At 51.6% G+C, this 27416-nt stretch overlaps 1 protein-coding gene across 4 annotated transcripts in view; it reads left to right on the top strand.

The window, feature by feature from the left end:
- Positions 1–27416, top strand: part of PTPRU (protein tyrosine phosphatase receptor type U) — a 275704-nt gene that overhangs the window by 94080 nt on the left and 154208 nt on the right. For all 4 annotated transcript variants that reach the window (XM_034753847.1, XM_034753848.1, XM_034753849.1 and 1 more), the window contains exon 2: positions 293–421. In XM_034753847.1, coding sequence (XP_034609738.1) covers positions 293–421 — 129 coding nt within the window. The remainder of the gene's footprint in view (positions 1–292; positions 422–27416) is intronic.

Raw genomic sequence — 27416 nt, forward strand, 5'->3', positions numbered from 1 at the left:
AAGAACAGGAGTACTTGTGGCACCTTAGAGACTAACAAATTTATTAGAGCATAAGCTTTCGTGGACTACAGCCCACGAAAGCTTATGCTCTAATAAATTTGTTAGTCTCTAAGGTGCCACAAGTACTCCTGTTCTTTTTGCGGATACAGACTAACACGGCTGCTACTCTGAAACCTGTTTTTTCCTTTCTCTCTCTCTCACCTGGGCCCATTGGCACTTTCGCTGCTGTCCCCTTCCGGCCGAGCTTGCTGCATTTCCCCTGGCACTGACTGTCTCTCTCTCCCCACGGCAGCCGGCTGCACCTTCGAGGAAGACGTGGATTTAAACCAGTGTGAGTACAGCCAACGGGAGGACGATGACTTTGAGTGGGAGCTGGTCCGGAGCTATGTCATGCCTCACCTGACCTCTGACCTTCCTCATGGTGAGTCGTCTCCTCCCCTCCCCTCCCGCAGATCTCCCATCAACACCTCCCAGTCTGAGTCCCTCTGAGCTTTCCACAGGGATCCCCCCCCCCGCCCAAACACAGAGCCCGCCACCTCCTCCCCACAGCCTCCCACTGGCTCCTGCAGTTGCTAGGAGCAGATCCGCAGTACGGTCTATTCTCAGAGTTGCTGTAGCTTGTTACAGAGGAGACACCCACGCCGTGCTCTCTCTGGGAGACAGTACCTTGGTTCTTTCTTATGTGCACTTTTCTTGATGTCATTTTAACATGAAATTACACTTTTGTGTGTGTGTAAGTCTAATGCTTGGCTAAAACCCTACAAGAGAGAAAGAGACAGGTGCTAAGTGACATAAGCTTAGCTGTGCTTTGATCATTGAAGATTTTGCAGGCAGTATTTTTCCTCTCGCGTTGTCTTAGATAAAAGACCCTGTCCAGTAACTCGTGCTGTGAGAACAAGGGCACATGCAAATGCGTGGTGGGGAGGGAGAATGGGCCAAGTGCAGCGTCCTGGAGTAACGAAGTTGCAATACTGCTCTTCCCATCTTTGGATCAGGTCGGGGTTGTGGCCAGCAGGTTTGCAGGCGAGCGCTGCTGGGTGACGTTTGCGCTCTGTTCCCTTCTTGAGTCCCCCGTGAGCTCCGTGTGATTCCCCCGAATGAATGGACTGGCTAATTCCTGCCTGTAAGTTCTTGGCCTGTGGCTCGTGCGATATCTGCAAAGGTTCAGTCCCTGCACCCGAGGTTGTATTGTTGCGTGGAAGGCATTGCACAAGGCGAGTGTGACGGAGACCCAGGCTGATGGGCTCAGCGGTGACCGGGACTGTTCTCTTGGCTTTTCGGGCTGTTTTCACCTGCAGTTAGCAGCGCCTGACAGGCTGTGAATCTGTCCCCGGGTGTCAGACGTGTGCTGAGTTCTCAGTCTCACAGTTACGTGTGAAGCCCTGCATTGCGAGGACGACCCCCACTCATCTCAGGAGCCTCACCTGCTAGAGGAGGCGAGCCGGCATGGCCCCGGAGTCAGGGATAGGAATTCCGCATGCGATGGAGTGGGCTGGCCATCGGCTGAGCCGGCCGTGGCGTGGCCCACGGGGCATCAGAAACGGGGGCGCTGGTGCAATCCAACCTGGCTGTGGGAAGTCCTGGCTTTGTGAGTGATGTCGCCCTCTAGTGGCTGGGCTCACAGATGGGATAAGGGACCTACAGCCAGTGTTAGCCGGAGTGACTCGCTAGGGGTCAAGGCCTGAGGGCTTGGAGCCGGAGGTCTGGGATTCTAGGCCCGGCTCCCCATGCGTGTCTGAATTCTACAGTAGCCATGTGTGTTGCCCGCCACACACGGCTCCACCTCATGGGACTGTGCTGCCTGCAGTCACTGGCACCATGCAAAATGGAGGCTTATCTGTGGTTTCCAGTTTCCAGGCTGGGGTGATGGTGGCAGGATGCCCCCTGTTGGCCAAGACCTGACACCTCCCCCACCCGGAGGAGACCCCTCCCGCCTCTGCAGCTAGGACCCCGTCTCGCCAAACATGAACCATTGCTAGTTTCCAAAAGGAACGTTTTTTTCCCCCCCCAAAGAGTTATTCGCGTTGCCTTTATTCCAGTGAGGGGATCGTGGTGGTTTTTAAAGGCGCCGCATGCGCTGTGCTGGGACGGAGGTGTGTGCTCACGGTGTTGCTGGCTCTTGTCATTTTATCGCGATTCTCGCAGTATTTGGTCTTCAAGCCCCAGCTTCTGGAGCCAGGTGAATGTGGGAGGAGCCCAGCGTTCAGTGAAGAGAAAACGCGCATTGCTCGCCCTCGTGGCTGTGGAGAAAGCATTGAGAACAGGAAGCGGGTGCGACTTAATGGCTGCGAAACCAGGAAGGACTATACAGAGAAACCAACGTTTATTATTTTTAAAATGCATGATTTCCAAGCCAGTGCCAGGATTTTCCCGGGGCCTGTCTCATGGTTGTTGAACTCCTGGGGATGACCAGGATGCGTTTTGTGGATTTCTGTCAATGGGTGTGTCTCAATAGCAAGGATGGCCTTGTGGTGAATGCACCGGGCTGGGACTCAGGGGATTTTAGTCCAGTTCCTAGCCCAGACTCCCTGTGTGACCTCAAGCAAGTTACTCTCCCGCCCCTCCTCAATTCCCCATCTATAACAAAGGGGTTAGCGATACTGACCCACCGGGGGCGGTGTGAGGCTGAATTCACAAATGTTTTTGAGCTGCCCAGAGGCTATGGTGATGGGTGACTGACACAGTGCTCCTCACTGCAGTATCTGAACAGCCTGAAGTTCTAGTATCTGATGCTCCGGCTTCCTTCTGCTCAGACCAGAGCATGGAGATTGGGTCTGGCACCAGAGTCTGGGAGAAGATAGAGAGAAGCTGGTTTATAGCTCAGTAGTAAAAAATGAGTTTTATTAGAGTATTAACTGCTTTATAGAAAGCTCTTTACTGCTCCATCAATCTGACACGGGCTGTTTATCTTGCCAGCTTGGTCAGACTGGTGCTTTACTTTTTTTTCCCTTTTATTTCCCCCCTTCCCTAAACTCTCTCCTCCTTCTGTTCCCTTCCTGCTCTCCGGAGTGTAGGCAGCACTGCAGACTTCATGCTGACCTGGAGAGGGACACCTGGAGGGGATCGGTCTTTGTGGCCTGCTCCTGCTACTTGTGTATGGGAAACGGTGTGTGTGGGGGGGGGTATGGGTCAGTGGGGGTGCTGTACCTTTAAATAAATAACCATTAAAACAAAGCCACCTGAAAATACGAGCGAGGATTGAATGGGAGAGAGACATGGTGGGTAAGGAAGGCCGAGAGACACAAGGGAGAAAGGGAAAGAAGAACGAATGGGAAGTGAAGAGGGACAGTAAAAGACCAGGATGAAGTAGGAGAAGGGAAGCAAACTCCTCCAGCAGAGCCTTGAGCATGGTGGAGAATCGGAGTCCGGTGCCTTTGATTTCTGGTAGCTGCACGGATGATGTTCTCCATTATCGGTGGGAGACGAGGCCACTGACACAGGGTGGAGAATTCGAGGGCAGGACGCAGGGGCCGGGGCAGCCACCTGCAGGATGATAAATCACATCGTGTCAAGCATGTAATGGCTTTTCTTCTGGGATGGCTGGTGCGGGTGGGCTCTGCATGCATCTGCAGTGTCTGTCTGTCTGTCTTCTCCCCTCCACTGAGCTCAGGTACCAACAGGATGAACTGGAGACTTTTGGGTCTGGAACATGTTCACTCCAGCTCCCTTTCTCCTCTCTCCCATGGGCCCGGAACACGTTCACTCCAGCTCCCTTTCTCCTCTCTCCCACAGGCCCGGAACACGTTCACTCCAGCTCCCTTTCTCCTCTCTCCCACGGGCCCGGAACACGTTCACTCCAGCTCCCTTTCTCCTCTCTCCCACGGGCCCTCTCCGGACTCTTCCTTATTTATACGCTGTATCACAGTGGCACTGTGGCGTCTTGCTCAGGTCGCCCAGGACTGTGTCACCGCTCTGCCTCAGCAGGGGTGAGCTTTGCTGCTGCTAAGCTGTGTAGCAGCCCCCTGCCGTGCCAGCCTGGCCAGCACACTCTGCAGGACTCTGCCCGTCCAAACCTGGCCTTGCAGGTAGCAATCAGTGAGCCCCAGTTCCCCAGAGACGTCTCTCGGCTGCAGTCAGTCCCTCTCGCTGCGCGCTCACAGACGTTATGAAGTTTGCCGCCTGCAAAGAGACACGGAGCCCCCATCAGCCTGCTAGGTTAGCTGCCGACCCACACTTTGCTAGAACAGCGCTGAGATGGTTTTGTAGTAAAACAAGAATAAACATATTAACAACAACAGAGGTTTACGTGATTTCAAGTCATAGAATCATAGAATCTCAGGGTTGGAAGGGGCCTCAGGAGGTATCTAGTCCAACCCCCTGCTCAAAGCAGGACCAATCCCCAACTAAATCATCCCAGCCAGGGCTTTGTCAAGCCGGGCCTTAAAAACCTCTAAGGAAGGAGAGTCAGAGTGAAAGAGACAGACAAGGTTACAACCAAACCAAACACGCTTTCTAGCGTCCTGTAAAACTTAACTTCAGCAAGTTACAATCATTGTCTAAGCAGGTTTCTCACCTATGGTCAGTTCTCAGTTCCCCCGGGGCTGAGGGATCCACCTTTCTCAGGTGTCAAGAGCTCTGGCCTCCTGTGTCCTCAGGTGATGGATGCCCAAATCGCTTTCTGTTTCTGCTTCTATTCCCCAAAGGCCATTTCTCTGTTTCAAGAGCCAGGAAGGCTTCCTGGGGTACAGCCCCCAGCGTGATCATTAAGTGCCATCTCCCCCACTTGCTAGTTCAATAGCTTTGCTTCCCTTACATGTAAATGTACTTCCATTGTGTCTGGCCTCCCCTTGCTCAATTTACATTGGAGACACCGTCAAGCAGGTGAAACAACATTCCTCTGTCTAGGGCGGGCTGGGTTAATGCACTGCTTGCCAAACCCATGTTAAGACCACACTTCCGGCCCACATCTCTAACTGTTTATACACCACCCAGACATGCCCCACGCAACAATATTAATGACCAGTGTGTTACCAGTCTGCACAGGACACCTTTTAGATACAGATTATGACCACAGTGTGTTGGGGCAATGAGTGTGTGAGGCCTGAAATGAGTTACGGGTTGGTGTGCTCTCTGCCAGCTGTTATTGGGGGCCACCGGGGTCACAGGCACATAACTACCTCACCTGAGAGTAGTACACACACCTAGGGAGAGACAGCCTGGCCGCCTCACTGGAGAAAGGGGGAGAGGGACAGAGAGGACTAGAGAGAGAAAGGTATGTCTTCACTGCAGAGTTGATTCAGGGGGTCCTGTCCACACACAAACCATCTCACCCAGGTGCGTTGGTGCTTTCAATCCAGGCTAGCTGGCCTGGCTGGGGGTGGGTTGGATCCTCAGTTCTGCTTTCACTGAGGTGAGTAATCTGCCCACTTTGCAGGGAGGACAGAGGCTAAACCACTTGAGTGCCACGAATACTCCAGTGACTTCCCACAAATTAGGACAGACAATGAGGTTTCCCACAATTCACTGGGGAAAGAATCATAGAGTGGCTTGACTTTACTGCAGCCCTAAGAACCATGGGATGTGCCCCCAGAAGTCCTAGCCACACAGACGGCGAAGAGTGTGCGACCTCAGTGAGGACGCTTCGGGTGAAAGTGATCATGCAATGACAGATTTCATGATGCGAAGGAAAGGAAGGAGGGAGAGGAGCTGAGTAAGGACAATGGAGTTCAAAAAAGCAGAGCTCGACAAATGCAGAGAACTGGTAGGTAAGGGCCCAGGGGAAGAACATCTAAGAGAAAAAGGCTGTTCAGGAGAATGGGCAGTTTCTCAAGGAGACAATATTAAAGGCACATCTACAAAGTATTCTGGTGTGAAGGAAAGATCGGATGAATACTAAGAGACCAATATGGCTCCATCAGGAGCTCTTTAATGACTTGAAAATCAAAAAGGAATCTTACAAAAAGTGGAAACGTGGACAAATTGTTAAGGAGGAGCACCAAAGAACAGCACAAGCGTGTAGGGACAAAATCAGACAGGCTGAGGCACAAAATGAGTTCCACCTAGCAAGGAATATAAAAGGCAATAGGAAAAGGTTCTTTAAATATACTAGGAGCCATAGGCGCTCACTTCCCCTCTACCTGGGGGTGTGCTCAACCCCCCCCCCATCACAGGTCCTGCCCCTACTCCACTCCTTCCCCCCACCCTGCCTCTTCCTGCCCCTGCTTCACCTCCACCCCGCCTCTTCCCACCCCCTCCCCTGAGCACGCCCTGTCCCCGTTCCTCCCCCTCCCTCCCGGAGCTGACCTGCATGCCGCAAAACAGCTGTTTGCAGCAGGTGGGAAGGAGAGGAAGGAGTGATCAGCGGAGCTGCCAGTAGGGGAGAGGCGCTGGGGGAGGAGTTCTGCGAGGGGAGCTTGGCTGCCAGTGAGCTTGGCACCTGCTAATTTTTCTCCATGGGTGCTCCAGGGCTGGAGCACCCACAGAGTCGGCACCGACACTAGGAGCAAGAGAAAGACAAAAGCAAGTGGCGATCCTCTGCTTCATGGGGAAGGAGAGCTAATAACTGATGACATCAAGAAGACTGAGGTGTTTAATGCCTATTTTGCTTCAGTCTTCACTATAAAAAGGTTAATAGTGACCAGATACTTAACACAATGAATATTAACAACAAGGGGGAAGGAACACAAGCCAAACTAGGGAAAGAACAGGTTAAATATATGTAGATAAGTTAGATGTATTCAAGTCAGCGGGGCCTGATGAAATTCACCCTGGGGTACTTAAAGAACTAGCTGAAGCAGTCCTCGAACATGAGCAAATATCTTCTAGAACTCATGGATGATGGGTGACGTCCCAGAGGACCGGAGAAGGGCAAACCTAGAACCTATATTTAAAAAGGTCACTAAGAGGACCCCAGGAATTATAGACCAGTCAGTCTAACTTCAGTGCTTGGAAAGATACTGGACCAAATTATTAAACATCAATGTTTAAGCATAAAGCAGATAATAGGATTATAAGGATTTGTCAAGAACAAATCCTGTCAAACCAACCTTCTTGTACAGGGTTGCTAGCTTAGAGGATGGGGGGAAGCAGTAGATGTGAAATATCTTGGTTTTGGTAAGGCTTCTAAACATAGTCCCACGTGACATTCTTGTAATCAAACTCAGAAAATGTGGTCTAAGTGAAATTACTATAAGGTGGGTGCACAAATGGTTGAGAGACTGTACTTAAGGAGTAGCTATCAATCGTTTGCTGTCAAACTGTGAGGGCACATTTAGTGAGATCCTGCAGGGGTCAGTCTTGGATCTGGTACTATAATATTTTCCTTACTGACTTGGACAATGAAGTAGAGAATATGCTTATAAAATTTGTAGATAACACCAAGCTGGGAGGGGTTGCAAGCATGTTGGAGGAAAAGATTAAAATTCAAAATGACCTTAATAAAGTGGAGAATTGGTCTGAAATCAACCAGGTGAAATTCAATAAAGACAAGTGCAAAGTACTACACCTAAGAAGGAAAAGTCAAAATGCACAACTACAAAATGGGAAGAACCATGTAGGTGGTAGTACTGCCTAAAAGGGTCTGGGGGTTACAGTTGATCACAAATAAATGTGATGCAGTTGTGAAAAAGGTTAATATCTATTGGGGCAGGTCCCTCAGAGGAGCAGCATGCTCTGTAGGATCACTGAAGCTTAACTCATCTCAAAGGACCCGTGTCATAACTATAAAGGGAAGGGTAACAGCCCTCCTGTGTACAGTACTATAAAATCCCTCCTGGCCAGAGACTCCAAAATCCTTTTCCCTGTAAAGGGTTAAGAAGCTCAGGTAACCTGGCTGACATCTGACCCAAAGGACCAATAAGGGGACAAGATACTTTCAAATCTTGGTGGGGGGAAGGCTTTTGTTTGTGCTCTTTGTTTTGGGGGTTTGTTCGCTCTTGGAACTGAGAGGGACCAGACATCAATCCAGGCTCTCCAAATCTTTCTGAACAAGTCTCTCATATTTCAAACTTGTAAGTAAACAGCCAGGCAAGGCGTGTTAGTTTTTATCTTTGTTTTCTCAACTTGTAAATGTACCTTTTGCTAGAGTGTTTATCTCTGTTTGCTGTACTTTGAACCTAAGGCTAGAGGGGATTCCTCTGGGCTCTTTAAGTTTGATTACCCTGTAAAGTTATTTTCCATCCTGATTTTACAGAGGTGATTTTTACCTTTTTCTTTAATTAAAAGCCTTCTTTTTAAGAACCTGATTGATTTTTCCTTGTTTTTAGATCCCAGGGGGTTGGATCTTGATCCACCAGGAGTTGGTGGGAGGAAGGAGGGGGGATGGTTAATTTCTCCTTGTTTTAAGATCCAAGGGGTTTGGATCTGTATTCACCAGGGAATTGGTGAAGGTCTCTCAAGGCTACCCCGGGAAGGGAATTAGCATTTTGGGAGTGGTGGCAGCGGACCAGATCTAAGCTTAACTACCAGCTTAGAAGTTTTCATGCAGGCCCCCACATTTGTACCCTAAAGTTCAAAGTGGGGAAGCAGCCTTGACAACCCGGCTGCCTTCTGCTATCCCCAGAAGGAGGGAAACTCACCTTCACTTGGGGATTAGTTTATAGAAGATACTCAGGAGTCACCGAAATGCTAGAACAGCCGATATATAGCAGCAGTACCCCAGTCAGTAATGATGGGCTTGGCTTGGAGTGGGAGGGGGGCTAGATCTAAAGTGGGTGCAATTCCCCTGACTGCTGAGATTTTGACAGAACCCCCAATGCCAAGCAAAGCTCAGTGGGTTCCCTGGGACCCCCCCAACCGCCACGACTGTATGTGGTGAGATTCACGTTCTGCCCTCCACGGAGAAAGGAAAAGCGCTGCCCCGAGCATCCCCAGAATTCCTGGCCTCCAATGGCTTGTGCTGCATCTCTGGCCACACAGGAAACTTTACAGCAGAGATTAAACCCATTAATCAGCCGTCTGCGTGCCGGGGTGGGGTGGCACAGCTCCACGCAAAGCCAGGGAAAGCCAACGCCAACTAGAACGCGTCAGAAAATCAAACCGTTTTTTCTGAGTCCATTAATCTGGGGAATTCAATTAATTTTTTCTTTTGTGGCAAAAACGATGGCTGTTCCGTGCACTTAAGGGTCATTTGGCATGAGAGCCGGATAGAGATCGCTAGAGACACAAGTGCAGGAAGGCGGTGGTCAAGTTCCCTCGGCTACCCAGCGCTCCCTCCTGCCTGCTCAGTTCGCTCCCATCTGCAGCACCTCAGCTGTGCTAAGCCAGGCGGAGGGCGTCTTCATTGCTGTGTTAACAGGGTGGGTGTGAGCAACCACACTGCGGAGCCCTGCCAGTGCTGCGTGTGTCGTTGGGGCTTCGGGGGACCCATGGCTTTTTGTGCGACTGTAAACTCTCTGGTTGCTCTGTGATTCGTTCCCAGTGAACTGTGGGACTTGTCTGTCTCTCTGGGCGCCCAGGGGGACCTGTGTGTGGGAAGGCAGTGGAGGACTATCAGCCCTTGAGTGGTTTAGTCCTCACTGCAAAGTGGGTGGGTTACCAGCTAGCCTGGGCCGAAAATATCCCCAAGCTCGGGTTTTGTGTGTGGACAGGAGGAGACTGGGGCAAGATCAGAGTTAACTCTGCTGTGAAAACTGGCCATTCTTACTCAAACTAGGTTAACTTGAGTGCAGGTAACTTGAAGGAACTCTGTAGTGAAGACCTAGCCAGAGGTTCCGTCTACGTGAGGAAGTTGCATTGGTTTAACCAAAGTTGTGATTTTAAACCAGTTTGATTAAACTGGTGCATATAAAGCTGCGAGGATCCTCTTATTTGTGTTTGAATCAAGTTTACATTGGCTTGGCTTATGTGAATTTGGAATTGGTTTAAGCTAAGCCAAAATAAGCCATTCTAAGACCCAAAATAAGTGCAGCCTTTTGTTCTGATTTAATGAAGTCCATTAAAAAAAGGATGCAACTTTCCCATGTAGACGAGGTCTTTGGGGGACTCGGCCAGCTCCGTTGGGAAAGAGCCCCAAATGTGTGTTTTTTTTTTTTTTTTTAAATCTCAGGAGTTTTAAGCCAGCTGCAGGATTTTTTGGGGAGCCCCAACTCATGATTCCTGAATGCGTGGGACTGGCCGGAGTGCAAATGCAGTCAGGTCAAAAGGCACGGAAGCAAAATAAACTCGGTACATGCAAATGGAATACCCGAGCCACAAAGCTGAGAGGAATGGGCTCTCCTGGGCACTCGTTGTCTCTGATTGATTCTCATTGTTCTTCCTGAGTGACCTTTGCCAAGTCAGGCCCTGTTCTGTGCCTCAGTGTCCCCATGTGTCTAACTGTGATAATCATCCAGATGTGTAATGAATGTGGAATTGATGGAAGCAAAGTGCTCCAGCAGTGCTGTTAATGGAGGGAAGGACAAGAAAGAGAGAGAGGAGAAGAATGAGTGTCTTTTTTTCTTGGGCCTTATCCTGTCTGATTTGTCTAGCGAAACGTCGCAGGGTTGGTTTGTTGGGTAGGGAGATAACCCCCCATCCAGTGGGGTGTTTACTGGAGGGGCTGGGGAAACGCTGGAAGGCAGCGCCTGCTGTCTTATCACCCGTCTCCAGTCCGCTCCGCAGTTGGTAGATAAATAATATTTCATACCACCATTGCCTCTCAAGGGAGCACTTTACAAAGGAGTCTCATGGTCTTAGATTAAAATGAGTTTTTATTGGAGATCAGCCAATTTCAGGGAGCCTAGAATTTATTTGGACAGATCCTGGCTGCAGGCCATCGTCCCTCTGCCTTTCAGTTTGGTTTGTTTTGTTTTCCCCCCCCCTGATTTCGATATGTTTTCCTTCCCTGCCCGGGAAGAAGGTGGATTTCTCTCTCCCACGTTAGCACCTGGCTTTTTTTGTTAGCTAGGTTTTTATTTAAAGGGACAGCTCCGCTATTCCTAGAATATCCGTTCCCTTGATACAGAAATCTGGGAGCAATCACCCCAGAGGAGAGGGCTCTGAAAAACGATCGTTAGAGTTTATGATTTGGATTGCAGTGGTGCCTAGAGACCTCAAGTGAGATCGCAGTTCCATTGTGCTAGGAGCTGTACATATATCTAGAGAGAGAGCCCATTGCCCAAAGAGCTTGCAGTCTAAATAGACAAAGGGTAGGAGGGGAAACATAGGAGAGACAGCTAACTTATCGCTGTCATTGGCTTCACAGTAAAGATGCTGGAAAAGCCTCAGCCGTTCTGTTCTTAAGGACACTGTCAAATGGGCCCAATCATTTTCAGTCACCGCTTCCCAAGATAGAGTGCCCCGGCCTGTAAGCATGGCTACCTTCATTGTTCCTGGATGGACACGTTTACGTTTAGCCGTATACAAACAGGCAATCTTGGCTTGCACCCAGTTTACTCTGGATCAGTGACCTGTCCTCTTCATTTTGACCGTTCCCCGATTTTTGTTTCATCTGCAAACTTTATCAGTGAGGATTTTAGGTTTCCTTCCAGGTCACGTTGAATAGCGCAGGGCCAAGAACTGATCCCACTGGAAACACGCCTGCTTGATGCTGATTCCCTGTTTACACTTCTACTGTCCAAACTCCACCTTAACACCTTCCTCTGGAGCCCGTTCTCCGGTGGAACTGCCCCTGCTTCGCTCCGGGTCTAGGGCGTTCAGCACCCAGCTTGGTGTCCCTTTGATGGAGTCGCCTCTGTGCTGGAGATAATGTACCAGGCTCTTTTTCACCCCCTCGAGTTTGGAAAATTGCCTATATTCGCCAATGTCATTTCAGCCTGGGGATTTCCCATCGCTCGCCCTGTCCAACCCATGGCTATGGGGATGCACACTGGGAATCGCAGCGTCTCCCTCCTCTGCCCCGTCACTCTTCCCTGCCCAGCTTGTAGTCTCATTAGGCGGACAAAGTGACGGCTTGTGGGCATGTTTCACTCCACCACAGCTTGACTGGCTGCCAAGAAAGATTTGCAGGCAAACAGCTGCCGGGGCCCACATGGGCACAGGGTAGCAATGGCCGTAAAACCCCCAGTAGGTAACTGGATGTTTAATGCAGTCCAGCCCTCCTTCAGCCTGTGCGTACCTCTGCTGCCCCTGGGGAGTGCTGGGCACCTAAAGACAGCGGCACCGTGAGGAGGATGGGCATGCTTGCGAAGAGGGACGGGCTTTTTGGTGTGAAGAGGTTGTTAGGCATTAGGGAAGCTGTGTGCGCTAGCGGATAAGGCCCTGGGACTCAAGAGAGCTGAGTTCTAGGCCAGGTGACCATGAGCAGATCACGTCCCTGCTCTGTGCCTCAGTTTCCCTCCCCCACCTTTGGATATTTCTATTGGGAGAGATTTGGGGCAGGGACTATCTCTCCCCATGTGCTTGTCAGAATTGTGGGGGTTCCCCAGTTTAGCCTGATCCCACTGCCCTGCCGTCTCTGCTTTCACACTTCGTTATTTATTATTTGTAGCGCTGTATCCCCAGGCAGTCCTAGTCACGGACCAGGACACCCTTGTGCTAGGCACCGTACAGACACAGAATGAAGGGACAGACCCTGTTGATCCCATCCCTGCTCCTGGTGAGTGTGTTCAGAACGCAGCTCTGGGGGAGCGGGCCTGGCCCAGCTAATCCTGTTGAAGGATTTGACTGAAGGCTCCCCCAGCCTTTTTTTTAAATTCCTGCTGGCCCCTCCTCGCTGCCAAAGGCTCGTGGGGCCTCGAATCCCCTCTTTGCTAGGCTCCCTTTCATACCCTTTTTGTGTATTTAAAAAAAAAAATGGAACAACCCGGAGGAGAACAGTCGTCTCTCCCCCTGCGGTGTTGGTTCAGAGCGGCTCTTTCGTTCATTTCCAAACATTTGCGCCAATGGCTGACAAAGCAGCCTTGGCCGTGCTCGCCCCGGCTCCCCAGCACAGCCGCCCGCCGGCCTTTTCCAACCCTTGTCTCCGTCCCCCCACCCCAGCGAGCCAGACGACTCCCCCGTTTGCCGCCCTTGCCACGAGACTCCAGGAGTCAGCCGAAGAGCGTCTGAGGGCTGTTTGCCAGGAGTCGCTTGGCTTTTTCGGCCCCTTGGAGATGCTGGCGGGGGGAGCTTGTTAATTGGGCTCGGGATTGGATTTTCACAGCAGCCTTCAGAGGAATTCAAAGAGACTTTGTTAAATGGAGCTGCTGTCGTTTCGCTCAGTGCAGCGGCATCACGGGAATCCTCCGGTGGAGAAGTGATTTTTCTCACGGCGCCTGTGAATTGTGCTGGAAAATATGGTTTGATTAAACCCAGGGCTGTTCCCCTCCCCCCCATCTCATCCCCTTTCTTCAAAGTGGATTCAGCTCCGGTAGAAGGCGTGAGATCGACAGCCCTGAGGATAGAAAAGTTCAGCTTACCTGCGGTAGTGGGGCAGCCTTCCTCAGTACAGTTCCCCCAAGGAGCTGGAGGATACGGGGAATTCCATCTCCGTGGTCACTCAGTGCTTGGCCTTTCTGCTGAGACAGGGCTAGCTGTGGGATGTGGTCATCTGTGGGCAAGGAGCTGGGCTGAGACCCACCAAACTTGTCGCATTTCTGTGTTTGTACAGCACCAAGCACGGTGGGGCATTACTGTACCACAAAGGGTTGTTTCTGATTATTGATTTGATGTATTGGGGTTCTGATTAAATCCTTGTCGTGAGTTACTTGACTGTGAAATTGACCCAGCCGTAGGGAAACGAGCCCTGTTTTGTTTTGAAAGATGCACACAAGTGATCTCACAGCAGCTGTGAAAGCCGCCTGCTCTTCCATGCGTTCAAATGGAAGCTGCTTCTCCTCACCGACAGGCAGATGAGATTGTGCTTCCCCACTTGATTCCTAATGATTCTTTTAAACGATTGCAGTAATATTAGCAGCAGAACGCCAAGTGCTTTACATAGCAGGTCAGTATCATTATCACTGCTTTACAGATGGGGAAACCGAGGTATGGGGCAGTAAGTGACTTGCGACAGTCACCCAACAGGCTAGGAGCGGAGCTGGGACAAGAACCCAGGTCTCCAGAGCACCACTCTGGTGTTCTAGCCACAGGGTCGCACTGCTGTGCTGAGTTTTGGGGTGGGTTAAAGTGAGTGAATGTCCCTGTGCTCAGCCACCGCGCAGCTTTGCGACCCACAGTTTGTGGGAAGGCCAGAGAGCAGTGAGCTGTTAGGGGTGCGTTGTCCTGTGCCCAGGCAGGGAAATGAAGACCCCGTTTCCCTGCAGCCTTTCCCCTCTGTTCCCGCCTCCTAGCAGGGGGTGCTAGCTGCCGAACTGAGCCGTCCTTCAGAGGGCAGCCAATGCTGTCATGTTTGCTCATTAAAAAGGCAGCGGGGGGATATGGCTTTGCTCAGGCACTGCAACTCCAGGGGGTTTAACCTCCAGCTTCCCTTCTCTGCAGCACCGTGGGAGCCATGTCCCTGCACCATGCCCGGCGCCGCCCTTGTCCCTGGCAGTGTTCCCCTTGCTTGGCAAGCTGGTAATGCTTGTTGCGAGGTGCATGATTCACAGCCACGGAGACTGAAGTCCCTTACGTATTCCTAGGACACAGCAAACTGGGCCAACCCAACCCTGGGAACTGCAGGGAGAGTTGCCTGCAAACTAGAGGCAAATAGAATCCTAGACATGTAGGGCCGGGGGGGACCCCAAGAAGCCCTCTCCTCCGTCCTCCCGCGCTGAGTACACCTAGACCATAGCCCCGGGATGCCTCAGCATTGCAAACACCCCACCAGGGCGGGACAGTTGCATACAGTGGCACAGAGAGCCCTCCGGTGGGTGGGTGTTGTGTAGCTGCATGCGGCGGGGCTAAAAAGACAAAGCCCAGGGTCCCTTTCCGTGCTCTTTGGTGTCCGGCACTTGCAGACAGGAGTACCCTGAGCTTAGGAGGAGACAAGGGACCAAAAGCACAGTGTCACGCCCCCATGAGAGAGCACAGTGTGTGTGTGCATGCGTATGTGTGTCTGCAATGCCCTGGATACAAGATGGCTGCCTGCCTCCGTGGATGGGATTTAAAGACCCAAGACACAGTTGAATAACTTAAAGCCGTCACCGTGCCTAATGTTTCAGGTGGGTGGGTGAACAGGCCAGGCATGTTCCAATGGGTTGCCCCGCTGTGCTACACTGTTGCACTAGCGGCTGGGCTGGGGGGAGCAGCAGTGAAGAGGTTAACAGCCTGCCCCGCTGTTTGCAGTCCTGGCACAAGTGTGATGGCTTTTCACGTGGAGCCCCCCTTTGCTGAGCGGAGTGGCTGGTTCTGGCAGCTCTGCCGCCAGCTCCCCAGGCCCTGCAGTGCAATGATCGCTTTGGAGCGAGGCGCAGTGGCTGGTGAAAGTTTCAATCCGTTTCCTTCAGAGGTCTGTTAACTCGCTAACTCGTTCCGTTTCCTCCTGGCGCTGGCTGCACGGTAACAGAGCCATCTCACCCTGCTTGTGGATTACATCTCCCCCCAGCTCCGGCCCGGCTGTTCTGGAGGGTATAAACTGTTCTTCGCGGGTTTCTTTGTGCCGCGGATGGTTTTTGTCTGCACCTGCTTGATGCCACATCAGGCTCTGAGCTTGCTGGGCTCTGTTGCTTTATGGTGTGAACCGAAATACTAACGGGCAGAAATTGCCAGGGCCCGGCAAGCGGGTCCCATCTCGTCCTGCGGGGCCAGTTTGTAAGAAGCTCTGATGGCTTTAATGCCAACTGGGCTGCTGATGGGGTCAGGAGCCGTTCACCAAAGCCTTTTCTGTAGTGGGACCCTCCTCCCAGCTAGCTGGGACAGGGCCGGTGGTCATGATCCCCTGACACCTGTTAATCTCCAGGTGGACGGCCAAGTGACCCAGGTCCCTGCCTGCACTCCCAGTCTGCCTCAGCAGCCACTGCGGACCGTTGCCACCTGGTCCATGTTCAGCGGCCTCCTGCAAAATGCGTTGGCGCCAGCCAGGCCCAGCAGGCACCTGTTTGTTTAAAAAAACCCACCCCCAAATGCTCACAGGCTTAGTAAAGAGGAGGGCGAGAAAGGGCCCGGAGGAACCACATGCCCCTCTCTGCCCTAGGGGGGAGCCCACCAGCTCAGAGCTGGTGCACATCAGGGGTGGGTCCGGGAAGCCCACCCTGACACTGTCTGTGCTGTCCCTGCCCTGTGGGTAAAGAGAGGCACCACCGGGGTTAGTGAGTTCCCAGGTTGGTTGTACTGAGCGCCTGGTGTCATTGCCCAGGGGATCGCTGCGCATTGCGATCGGTAGCACTGAGATCTAGTGTTCCCAGCCATCCGTGGTACTTATGCACCCAGCCCGTTGTATAGCGTCACTCTGTAGCCGGCTTCGCTTCTGCTCTGAATGCCGCACACAGCGAACCCCCGAGGGGCGAGGTGTCAATCAGCGCGTTCACCAGCGGGAAACCCCTGCAACGGAGCCGTTTACCAAAGCGGGCACCGAGCCTTTCCCCCATGCAGAGCTGGCAGGAAGGGAACGGACCGAACAATAAACATCTTCACCCATCCGAGCACTGATCCGCATCCCCGGATTCCCTGGGATGCGTGGGCTGTTATTCTTACGGGACATAGGGAAGGTAGGAACTGCCAGACTGGTTCGGACTCCAGGTCCGTCTGGCCCAGTGTCTTGTCTCTGACAGTGGCCAGCACCAACAGCTTCTGAAGAAGGAGAACGCCCAGGAGAAAGACAACATGCCACATCCCCGCCTGACCACTAGGTGGCACTGCCGGTGAGCGTTCCCCTTCACACCCCTGCTAGTTAGAGGCTGGTGCATGCCCTGACCCAGGGGGTTTAGATCCCTTCCAGGACACTCGGTTATTCTTCGAGTATTTACTATCACCACAGAGTAGATTCTCACTCTCCATATAAATGTCCGATAAAACCTGTGAGTTGCGTGACTTCACGTGTGACTGGCAGGTGCTCAGACCCTGCAGTGGTGAGGATGGTAGAAGAACGTGTGATACTTTCTGGGGGTCCCCAGGGCTGTGAGGTACCTTGCCCCCCGCCCCCGCCATTAGCGCAGGAAGCCTTATCTGTGCCTGCCGGGGATCAGCTCCCCAGTCCTCCCCCGTAGGACCCTCAGGCCCCGCTGTTGCTCTCCAAGGTTGGCAATGGGCAGACTCCAGCCAGTGGGCTGCTCCCAAAGGAACGGTGCATCCCAGCTCCACCTCACATCGCCGCACCGCTTAACTCACAGCACTTAGATATGTGAAATTAAAATAAATGTTTATTTAACAAGCCCAGAGATTCAAGTGATGCGAGTAGAAGTGTTGGAAACGGAGGGTTACAGTTCAAATACACTCAGACCGCGCAGTCTGGAGCCTAGACTTACTGACCTAGATACTTTCCTCTCGTACACGGCACTGCTCACCCAAAGCCCTTCCGGTGTTTTACGGGCAGGCTTGGCTGGCCTCCTCCATTCATGAGAGGGTCACGCTGTCCACTTGCCTTGGTGAAAGGATGCTGGCTGTCTCTTGGTGCCCTCCGATGGATCAGGTCAGTCCTTTGTTCTCCCTGTGCTGATAGTTCTTTTCCTGGGGCTTCCTGTGTCGAATTCACCATCTTGTGATTAGCTTCAGGCTCAGGATGCAAATAGACCACCATTGTGAAGCGGGCAATATACAATGACCAGACAGAGATAAGTGTCAATTACCCCTGTCTGACAGGAAACTGTCCAAGGCATATCACCTCCTGCTGTCCTGCCTTACCTTACGGAGATAAGATACGTAACTTCTTAAGAATGACCTTTACGTACATTTGGCAGGGACTGCAATGACCAGGGGGCTGCTGGCTCTCGGTGGAGACCTCACATGCCACCCTTTGGTGAACTATTATGTGAATATGCAATGCAGGGGATTCCTGTAAAACCCTAGGCACCGTCTGTACCCTCTGCACCAAGGGGTCCCTGGGTCACAATATCTGTATAGACTAGACTAGAATTGGCCTCAATGAGATCTTGTGTCCAGGAGTTCATAACTTCCTTGAGTATTTGCACAACTGGTGCAAATGAAAGTGAATCCCCCGCACATGAATGATTTGTGTGTCTGAAGGCTTGTCCCCAGCGGTGGATGAAAGCGCCGCAGACGGAGGCCTGTGGACTGATGGGTATGTCTAAGCTGGACTCCGAGGTGTGACTGCAGCACCTGTAGATGTACAGAGCTAGCTTTGATCGAGCCACCTGCAATAACACTCGCAGCGTGGCTGGCAGCACGGGCTAGCGGCTCTGGTACATACCTGGGGTCCCAGGTGGGCTTGTGCCGTTAAAGTAAACAAGCTACGGGCTGCAAATGTAATTGATGAAACATATTCTAATCCCTTGGAGCCATGAATCTGTTAGCAGCAATCAGGAGCGATTTGCTAACGAGGAGAGGGAAACGTGCAAACACGTCATTGCTTCCTGCAAGCCCTTACAGCAGTGCTGGGCAACCTGCGGCCCGCCGCTTCCCGCAGCTCCCATTGGCCGGGAACGGCGAACCGCGGCCACTGGGAGCTGCGGGGATGGGGGGAGGGGAGGCGTGCTTGCAGACGGTCAACGTCAGCAAAATGTCTTGCAGCCTGCGATCCGATTACCCCGATGGGCCGGGCCGCAGCTTGCCCACCACTGCCTTACAGACTGATGCCTGCCACAGCCATGAACTGTTTGTGGGACAGAAAGCCATGCTGTGTACTAGAAAAGGGGCCTTCAGACATACCCAGTCCCTACAATGTCTCATTCTTTGTATTACAGTGGCACAAAGAAGCCCCAGCTGAGATTGGGGCACCATTGTCGTAGGTGCTGTACATCCGTGTAGTCGGAGTCACACCCTGCCCCTAAGAGTTTACACTCTAGACAGACAAAGGAGGGAGGGTAAATAAGGCATGGAGGTGGAACGTGACGTGTCCCAGGTCACCCGGCAAGTCAGTAGCAGTCAGGAGTAGACTGAGGTCTCCGGACTCTTAGTTCTGTGCCTGACCACTGGACCACGCTCCCTCTTAGTATGCACTTAGGCCTTGGCTACACTTACCCGGTAGTTCGACGGCTGGAAATCGAACTTCTGGGTTCGACTTATCGCGTCTAGTCTGGACGTGATAAGTCGAACCCGGAAGTGCTCGCCGTCGACTGCGGTACTCCAGCTCGCCGAGAGGAGTACCACGGAGTCGACGGGGGAGCCTGCCTGCCGCGTGTGGACCAAGGTAAGTTCGAACTAATTCGAACTAAGGTACTTCGAACTTCAGCTACGTTATTCACGTAGCTGAAGTTGCGTACCTTAGTTCGAATTAGGGGGGTAGTGTAGACCAAGCCTTAGTTTATAATCTCTTTCCTAGTGGAACAGCAGATCAGAAATCCCTGCATTTTAGTAACTCGTGGTGGCTCTGAGGAGATGTCACCACAGCTTGAGTTCCTCACCCTGCCATATGTCTGTTAAATAGCTAGATTTAATTAAAGAGCAGACGTCCTGCAGGCAAACATCTTTGGCTACATGCCGTGTGCAGTGGCCTAGGTCCCGGGAGGTCTAGAACCCAGAAGGGATCCTGATGACCCACATGGTGACTGAAGTATCAGAGGGGTAGCCGTGTTAGTCTGAATCTGTAAAAAGTAACAGAGGGTCCTGTGGCGCCTTTAAGACTAACAGTAGTATTGGGAGCATAAGCTTTCATGGGTAAGAACCTCATTTCTTCAGATGCAAGTAATGGAAATCTCCAGAGGCAGGTATAAATCAGTATGGAGATAACGAGGTTAATTCAATCAGGGAGGGTGAGGTGCTCTGCTAGCAGTTGAGGTGTGAACATCAAGGGAGGAGAAACTGCTTCTGTAGTTGGATAGCCATTCACAGTCTTTGTTTAATCCTGATCTGATGGTGTCAAATTTGCAAATGAACTGGAGCTCAGCAGTTTCTCTTTGGAGTCTGGTCCTGAAGTTTTTTTGCTGTAAGATGGCTACCTTTACATCTGTTATTGTGTGGTGACTGAAAGCGCTTAGCCACCGTGTTTGGCTGCAGAACGGACTTTCTGTGCTTTGGATTTGGATTCCCCATGGAATGTTTTTAACAAGGGCCGGAGATCTCCATGGGCACGTCCTGATTCTGCCTTGAGCCAGTCGCTGCCTGCAGGAAGGCTTCCAGCTCCCAGAACTCAGATCTGAACCCAACGGCCATGGTACAGAGCGTGCCCTTGAATTGTGTCCGTGCGGGCAATATTTGCCCTTTCAATGTCTCTGCCTTGTACCCGTCCTCTCTCATTTTGTCTGGCTCTGCTCCTCTTCCTCGATTCGTAACATAAATTCGTCACATGGCTGGGAGAGGGACTTTTGGGTGATGTAATGGGGGAAAGACTAACCCACCTCCGTTCAGTACAACGGCAAAGGTTGAGGTCCCTCTCCCAAGTCAGGCATTCAGCAGCTGCCGCAGCTGGAAAGCGAGCCACCACTCAATAGGGGTAAACTAGCTGCTTTGGTGAAGCCAGGTCCCACCTGTAACCTCTGTGCTCTGCTCGCTCACCTGACCTCCCGCTATTGGCCTCTTGCATACCTGGCGCTTACGTGCCTGGGCAGATCTCCCAGGGGTGAAACCCTTTGGCAGGGTTGCAACACTAGGCAGGCCCTCAGCGCCCCCTGCAGGCTGTCACATGAAAGAGCCTTGGTTTCGGAGCAGAGCTGGGTGACATTTTTCCGACAAAACTTTTTTTGACAAAAAAACGCAGACTCCTGAAAGTGAAACATTTCACCAGCTTGTGTCGAATTCACCGAATTATTTCGGCCAAGCAAACAAAAAGTCCGAATGTTTCCTTTTTTGCTGTTTTCAGAATGAAACATTTTGATATGTATTTTTTTTAATTCAAAATGACTTTGTTTTGAATTGTACTTCGATTTTATTTTAAAATAAAGGTTAAAAAAAAGAAACCCTGGACAATGATAAGTTTTGCGTCGAGTCCAACCAAATGGACCACACGACATAAATATTTTGTTTGGCCAAAAATAAATGTTGTTTTGCCTTGAGCCGAAATGATTTTTTTCTCCCAATTCTTTTCAATTCGGCCACTGTTTCGAAAAATCAGTTCTTCTGGCAGGGCTATGCTGCTTCAGCAGGGAGCAGGTTTTATTTTAAGTAACTGGGGGTTGTTAAACACGGGTGCAGTGTGATACTCATTAATTGCCTTGTGAGTGGGAGATGGCATACCTGTTGCTAGGGTTATCTAGCACTTGTGCTCTGCCTGTGGGCAGATGCCTGATTTACCTCTGTAAGGGGCGTGTAACACAATTAGCCTTTCGCAGATGAAAAATGGTACGTGTCTGCTTAGTGGCTGACTGGCGGTATGTGCCCGTCTGTCTGTCTGTCGCCCCCTGTTGTCTCTTGCCTTATACGTAGGTCTGTGCTTAAAACGTCGGTTGATATAGTTATATCAGTGAGGAGGGAGAATTTTTTAATGACATTTTTATACTGGCAAACGCCGGTATATACACTTATAGTGGTAAATAAGAACATTTGCCGGTATAGCTTATTTTGACCCTTTTTAGTGTAGACAAGCTTAGCTTGTCAGCTCTTTGGGGCAGGGGCTGTCTTTCCATTCTGTGTCTGTACAGCACCTGGCACAATAGGGTCTGGCCCATGACTGGGGTTCTAGATCCTGCTGTAATGCTACTAATTATCAGACAATCACTCCATATGAAGGGGCAGGACAATTTCAGCAGTGATTCCTAGGTAGAGCTGAACCCAGCAATCAGCACTGCTTTGGTTTTGGTGACGTTCTCTTATTATCAGGATGGAAGACCAACCAGTTCCGAAGTGTTTTTCCCAAGGAATGCCTGCCACATGGCTGGCAATCACGGGGACACCTAAAGCTTCAGGAGTGTGATAAGATCGCCAGTAATGGAAATGAACTGAATATCCAGTCAGGTCACCTTAAGGACCTAGCTAGAGATTGATCCGGGTGGCGCTGGATCTGCAAAGGAGGCCACCTCCCTTTGGGGTTTGCCTTGAGGGAGATGAACATGCGTGGCAATGACTGTGGAATGCTGTTATTATTGTCTCACGTAACTTCACCGTAATGCAGAGGTTTTGAGGTTGAGAGGCTGTATCAGTAACTTAACGATAAGTTAATTGCAACAGGGATGTTGTAATTATCCCCCAAACCAATTATAAACCCAGGAAATTCAGAACTGCAGTTATACTAAAAAAAACCTTTGTTTTCTTTTTTTAAGGTCAGAAATGCATAGTTAAGGCATCCAAACCACTTTGAATCTGCCCTGTAGTAACACCATGCAATAGCTATTCCATTATAATTAAAGCATTGCAGTGTTTGTGTTCCCAGATTAGATTAAACTGAGTTTTAAAGACCTATTCCATTTTCAAATATTTTTTTACACCTTATGGCATTGCTCCAACCAAGCCCCCTGTGCCAGGTGCTGTACAGACCATAGAATCCTAGACATGCTGCAAGGGCCCTCGAGAGGTCATCGAGCCCAGCCCCCTGTGCTGAGGCAGGACCAAGAAAACCTAGACCAGCCCTGACAGGTGATTGTCCAACCTGGTCTTACAAACCTCCAATGATGGGATCCCCAAGAAGCCTAATTACCCTTATAGTTAGAAAATTTTGCCTAATATTTAACCTGAATCTCCCTTGCTGAAGATTAAACCAATTACTTCTTGTCCTGCCTTCAGTGCACATGGAGAACACAGTCCTCTTCATAAACAACCCTTAACATTGTTGAAGACCATTGTCATTTTCCTCCTCAGTCTTTATTTCTCCAGACTAAACATGCCTCCCCCCTTTTTTTAACGTTTCCTCATATGAAAGGTTTAGAAAACCTGACCTCATTTCTCTTGCTCTTCTCTAAACGCTCCTCTTTGTCCACGTCTTTCCCAAAGTGTGGCTCCCACACAGGAGCGGCGCCAGGGTTTTTGCCGCCCTAGGCGGCAGCGCTCCTCCTCTGAGCATTCAGGGGGTCTGGGGTCTTCGGCAGTGGGGTCCTTCCGCTCTGCGTCTTCGGGGCACTTTGGCGGCAGGTCCCGGAGCGAGTGAAGAACCCGCCGCCGAAGATCCGGAGCGGAAGGACCCCCCCGCTGCTGAATTTCCGCCGAGGGCGGCAAAATGCCGCCCCCCAAATCCTGCTGCCCTAGGCAACCGCCTCAGGTCACCTAGTGGAAGCGCCGGCCCTGCTCCCACAACTGGACGCAGTACCCCAGCTGAGACCTCACCAGTGCTGTGCAGAGCAGGACAATTATCTCCCGTGTCTCACATACGACCCTCCTGTTAATACACCCCAGCATGATACTGGCCTTTTTCGCCATAGGGAGTCAGAGACATTTCCACTCCCAAAGACCTTGCAAAGGAAGGAGGCAAGGGGTGGGAGAAAGGTTACATTACTGTACAGATGGGGAATTGAGCCACAGAGAGATTAAGTGCCTTGCCCGAGGTCACACCGGGAGGTCTGTGGCAGAGCTCCTGAATCCCATCTGGCCACAAGACATCACTGTACTGCTTAGATTTGTAAGTACATTAGAGCTACTGTAGGGTGTTCAGTCACTCAAACGGCATTTGTAGCATGGTGGTATTCTAAGACTATCCATACTCTGGGCTCTAGCTTTTGGGATACCATCCCCATCTCTGGGGCAGAGGAGCTCCCTTCTCATATTCTCCTAAATACATGGCCAGATTGTCAACAGATCCCGGGGGCCGAGTACATGTGACAATCCAGCCCCAAAGTGTCCCAGAGGGAATTGCTGGGGTGGCCCTGCGCTCTTCTGAGAATTTGGCCCAGTCTGCATTACCCCCTGGGATTGCCGGAGTTCTCCACCTGCGTGGAGCTGTGCGCCGAGTGTTTCCCTAAAAGGCTGTGGAGCTGGGGGCGGTGCTCCCATGCGCCCTCGGTGCTGCTCAGCTGCCGAGCCAAATGTGCATGGTGCTTGAGGTTTTACTCGCCAGTTCTCTGTGAGCGGTGTACGTGGCTCTGGTTCCAGATGTCGAATCCTCCCTACCATCTAGCCGTTACTTATATTGCTAAACATTGTTACTACTCCCTAGTGGGGAAGGCGGCTTGGGAATAGCATTGGTCAAGCCTGATGGATGCCCGTGGGTGGAAGCAGCTGCGATGGGCTTTGCGAAGGCTCCGCATCCCTGTCTGTGCTGATAACAGGCAGCTGATGGGCTGTGTGGGAACGTACCACCCTCCCGAGCTTTTGATAAGCACACACAGTAAGATACTCCTCTTAGGTGCCTCGCCATGAGTCCCACCTGCCTCTGTCTACCAACATCACAGTACCTCAGCAATCTGTAGTGTATCGATCCTCACTGCACCCATTATATAGATGGGGAGCTGAGGCAGACAGAGGCTAATTACCTTGCCCAACTTTCCCAGGAGCCATCCCCCACCTTCCGGAATAGCGAGACAGTCTTCTCCGCCCTGCCGTTGCTTCCCTAAAAACAGAGCACAGTCTGCACAGAACGCCTTCTGAATATTCCCTCCCGGAGACCGGCCGACCCACACGTGTTAGTAAGGCAGCTTAATGCCCGTGCTCACGTACGGTGGTGATGAGGACAGGACGAGAACCTGAACAGCGTAAACAGGAGTCAGAGATGGAGAAGCCCTAACATGTTTCAGCCCGTCCCCGGCCAATGCTGGTCCCTACGGAACATTTGGGGGAGGGATAGCTCAGTGGTTTGAGCATTGGCCTGCTAAACCCAGGGTTGTGAGTTCAATCCTTGAGGGGGCCACTTAGGGTTCTGGGGCAAAATCAGTACTTGGTCCTGCTAGTGAAGGCAGGGGGCTGGACTCGATGACCTTTCAGGGTCCCTTCCAGCTCTATGAGATAGGTATATCTCCATATATTAGAGGAGCCCGTACGGACGTAGCCAAATATGTCCCAGCTCCTTTCCATGCCTGATGCCAGGGGCCTGCGCACATCCCCCCGCCTCAGCTGCAATGTCATTTCTCTGAGTTCTCTCCAGCAGGTTAATTTTAGTCTCACTTCGTTGTCTGGCTTTTTTGGGGGGAGGCGAGGCTTTCATTTATTAATGAGCCCCTGGCAGATTGGACAGGGAGAGCGATTGCTTTCGGAAGACGGCCCTTGGCTGTGGTTCAGGTGTCAGAGCGGGCTGGTGATGGCTTTCAGGGCCCCCGCTTTTCCTGGGCCAAATGGAGCGGATCTCATTAGTGCAGGAATAATTTTGCTGGGGGGAGGAGGATGCACAGGCAGGGAGGGAAGAGGGGGAGAGAGAGAGAGAGAAATCTACGTATTAGCTTTACTTTCCTCGATGGATTTTAACTCCCACTAATTACCCCATCTTCTCCCTACATCAGCCTAAAACACTGCATAGGGACGTTGGGTCCAGAGGGGTGGTTTCATTAATGGGGGTGGGGAGAGGTAAGCAAACCCTCAAGAGCCCTGGCAACAGGAGGGCTGGTGGCTAAGAGGCAGTGTGGACAGGGTGCTAGACTCCCACTGAGGAGATCTTCTTCTGGTCCTCGCTGTTGAGCTGGCACATTGGTTTAATCACATCCCTGCCTCAGTTTCCCCTTTCCTCAGATAGGGATAAATGAGGCCTCTCTGCTGTCCTTGGAGGAAGAGCTCTACAGAAGGGGCACGTGATGTGCTTAGTGGGCCGGCTCCTCAGCTGGGGTATATTGGTGCAGCTGTGTGGACTTCAGTGGCGCTATGTTGGTTTACCCCAGCTGAGGATCTGGCCCCGTGAGGGTTTAGGAAGGAGTGATGTTTTGCCCTTTAGTGACTGCACACAGAAGGGACGAGGGACCTGCTGCTGCTGGGGTGATCAGCTCCCCCTTACAGCTTGGAGGCATGTGGTTCTTTGGAGGAGGGTTCTAGGCCTCGCTGTGTGTGAGTGAGACAGATTTGTCAGGCCGTTGGGCTGTCTTCTGCACGGTGTGGCAGTTTCTCAGGGTGTCTCTCACCTGCAGTGTGCACCTTTCACTCTCCCTGAAAAATCAGTCCCCACCCTCCTTTGGCAAATGGACAAACCCACCATTCCCTGCTTCCCACCTGCTCTCCCCCATCCCTGTGCCACTTTGGCCAAGGGCTGGGATTTTTTTCACACATCTGCAAGCAGCTGATGAAATCATAGAGAAAAATGGCTCCATAGTAATCTAACTGGAAAGCAAAAAAACCTTGCAACTGCAAAAAGCAACATTGTCACAGATCCATGGCCACATTGGACCTCATGGTGGCACACTCCAAGCTAGAACTCAGATCCCTGCCTACTGAGCTAAAAGAGAATCTCCCTTAGCTGCTAGCAGTATGGGGCCCAAGGCACACAATTGAGTAGTTCTGATTTCATCCAATAGAGGGCAGTGGTGCATGCATGCACTAGCCCTTTTATTACAGTACTGTCCATTCCTGCAAGCCTGAGTTGCCAGGGGAGAGTTTTTGGAAGAGAATAACGTGGATTAATTTAAATTAAACAGTGGTAAAAGCTATTAATAATTAAAGGGCCACTGTCAAGAAAACAATGGTAGATTTAAATAAATGACTTGGCTTGGTTAGTTACAGCATCCGGTGTTATTAAAATGGAAAGAACATTAACAATCTCATTTTCATTTCATTGTGTCCCCGGCCTTGGCGGCTTGAGACTGCAGGCGATCAGGTCTGGGATTCAGACACATGCTAACCGCTGGGCCAGACCTGTCAGCGTCACCTTTCCACGCCTGGCCTTATCGCTCTCTGGCAGCTGCCCCGGCTTTCGCTGCAGCATGAGGGCTACGTATATGGTCTGGGAGTTAAAGCAAGGGGCCAGCACCACTGGTTTCTGTTCCTAACATGGGGGGTGTAGCTTAGGGATTAGTGCAGGAGGGGGCTGGGGAATCAAGACGCCGTGGTTTTGTGCCGAGCTGTGTGAGCTGAGCGTAGTTTAGGGGACAGAGCAGAGAGGCTGGCTGCCAGGACTCCTGGGTTTTAGTCCTAACTCGGAGGGATGGGGGTTGTTTATGGTCTGGAGCAGGCTGGGAATCAAGACTGCTTCGTTCTGGCCCAGCCCCACAAAGCTACTTAGGTGCCTAAACCCCAGATTTAGATGCTGCTGCTCTCTACAAGGCCCCTGTTCCACTGCCACCTAACTCCATAGGGGCCTAAACTCACTCGGCGCCTGAAGTTTTGCTGTCAGAGTTTTCCCCCCTGACACCTAAGTTTCTGCCTCTGGGCATGTCCCTCCTGCTAGGTGTCCGGACGCCTGTCTCATGCCTAAGCCCGGGGGAACCTAGCACTTCTCCCAATTCATTGTCCAGGGAGTCTCAGCCCCGAATGGAGCCCGTTGTTGTTCCAGTGGCACCTCAACCCCACGTCCTTTTGTGGCACCAGCCTCTCTTCCTAGCTCTGTGAGCGGAGTGTGGGGGCTGGTGCCAGGACTCCTGGGTTCTGCTGCTTCACTTAGTCCCTTCTCTGCTCCCGCAACTGTGAGTGGGGATAACATCGCCTCCCAGGGAGCGGGTGGGGTGTGTGTGTGGTGGGGGGGAGGAAGAGTAAATATGTCATTTGTGCAGGGCTGTGAGAGTGGTGGATGGACGCAGGGGGCCGTGCACGCTGAGCGTTGTCTGGCAGCCGAGTGGGCATCCCGGAGAGCC

This window comes from Trachemys scripta, chromosome 20 (genome assembly GCF_013100865.1).
Source record: "Trachemys scripta elegans isolate TJP31775 chromosome 20, CAS_Tse_1.0, whole genome shotgun sequence".
In the NCBI taxonomy this organism is placed as follows: domain Eukaryota; kingdom Metazoa; phylum Chordata; order Testudines; family Emydidae; genus Trachemys; species Trachemys scripta.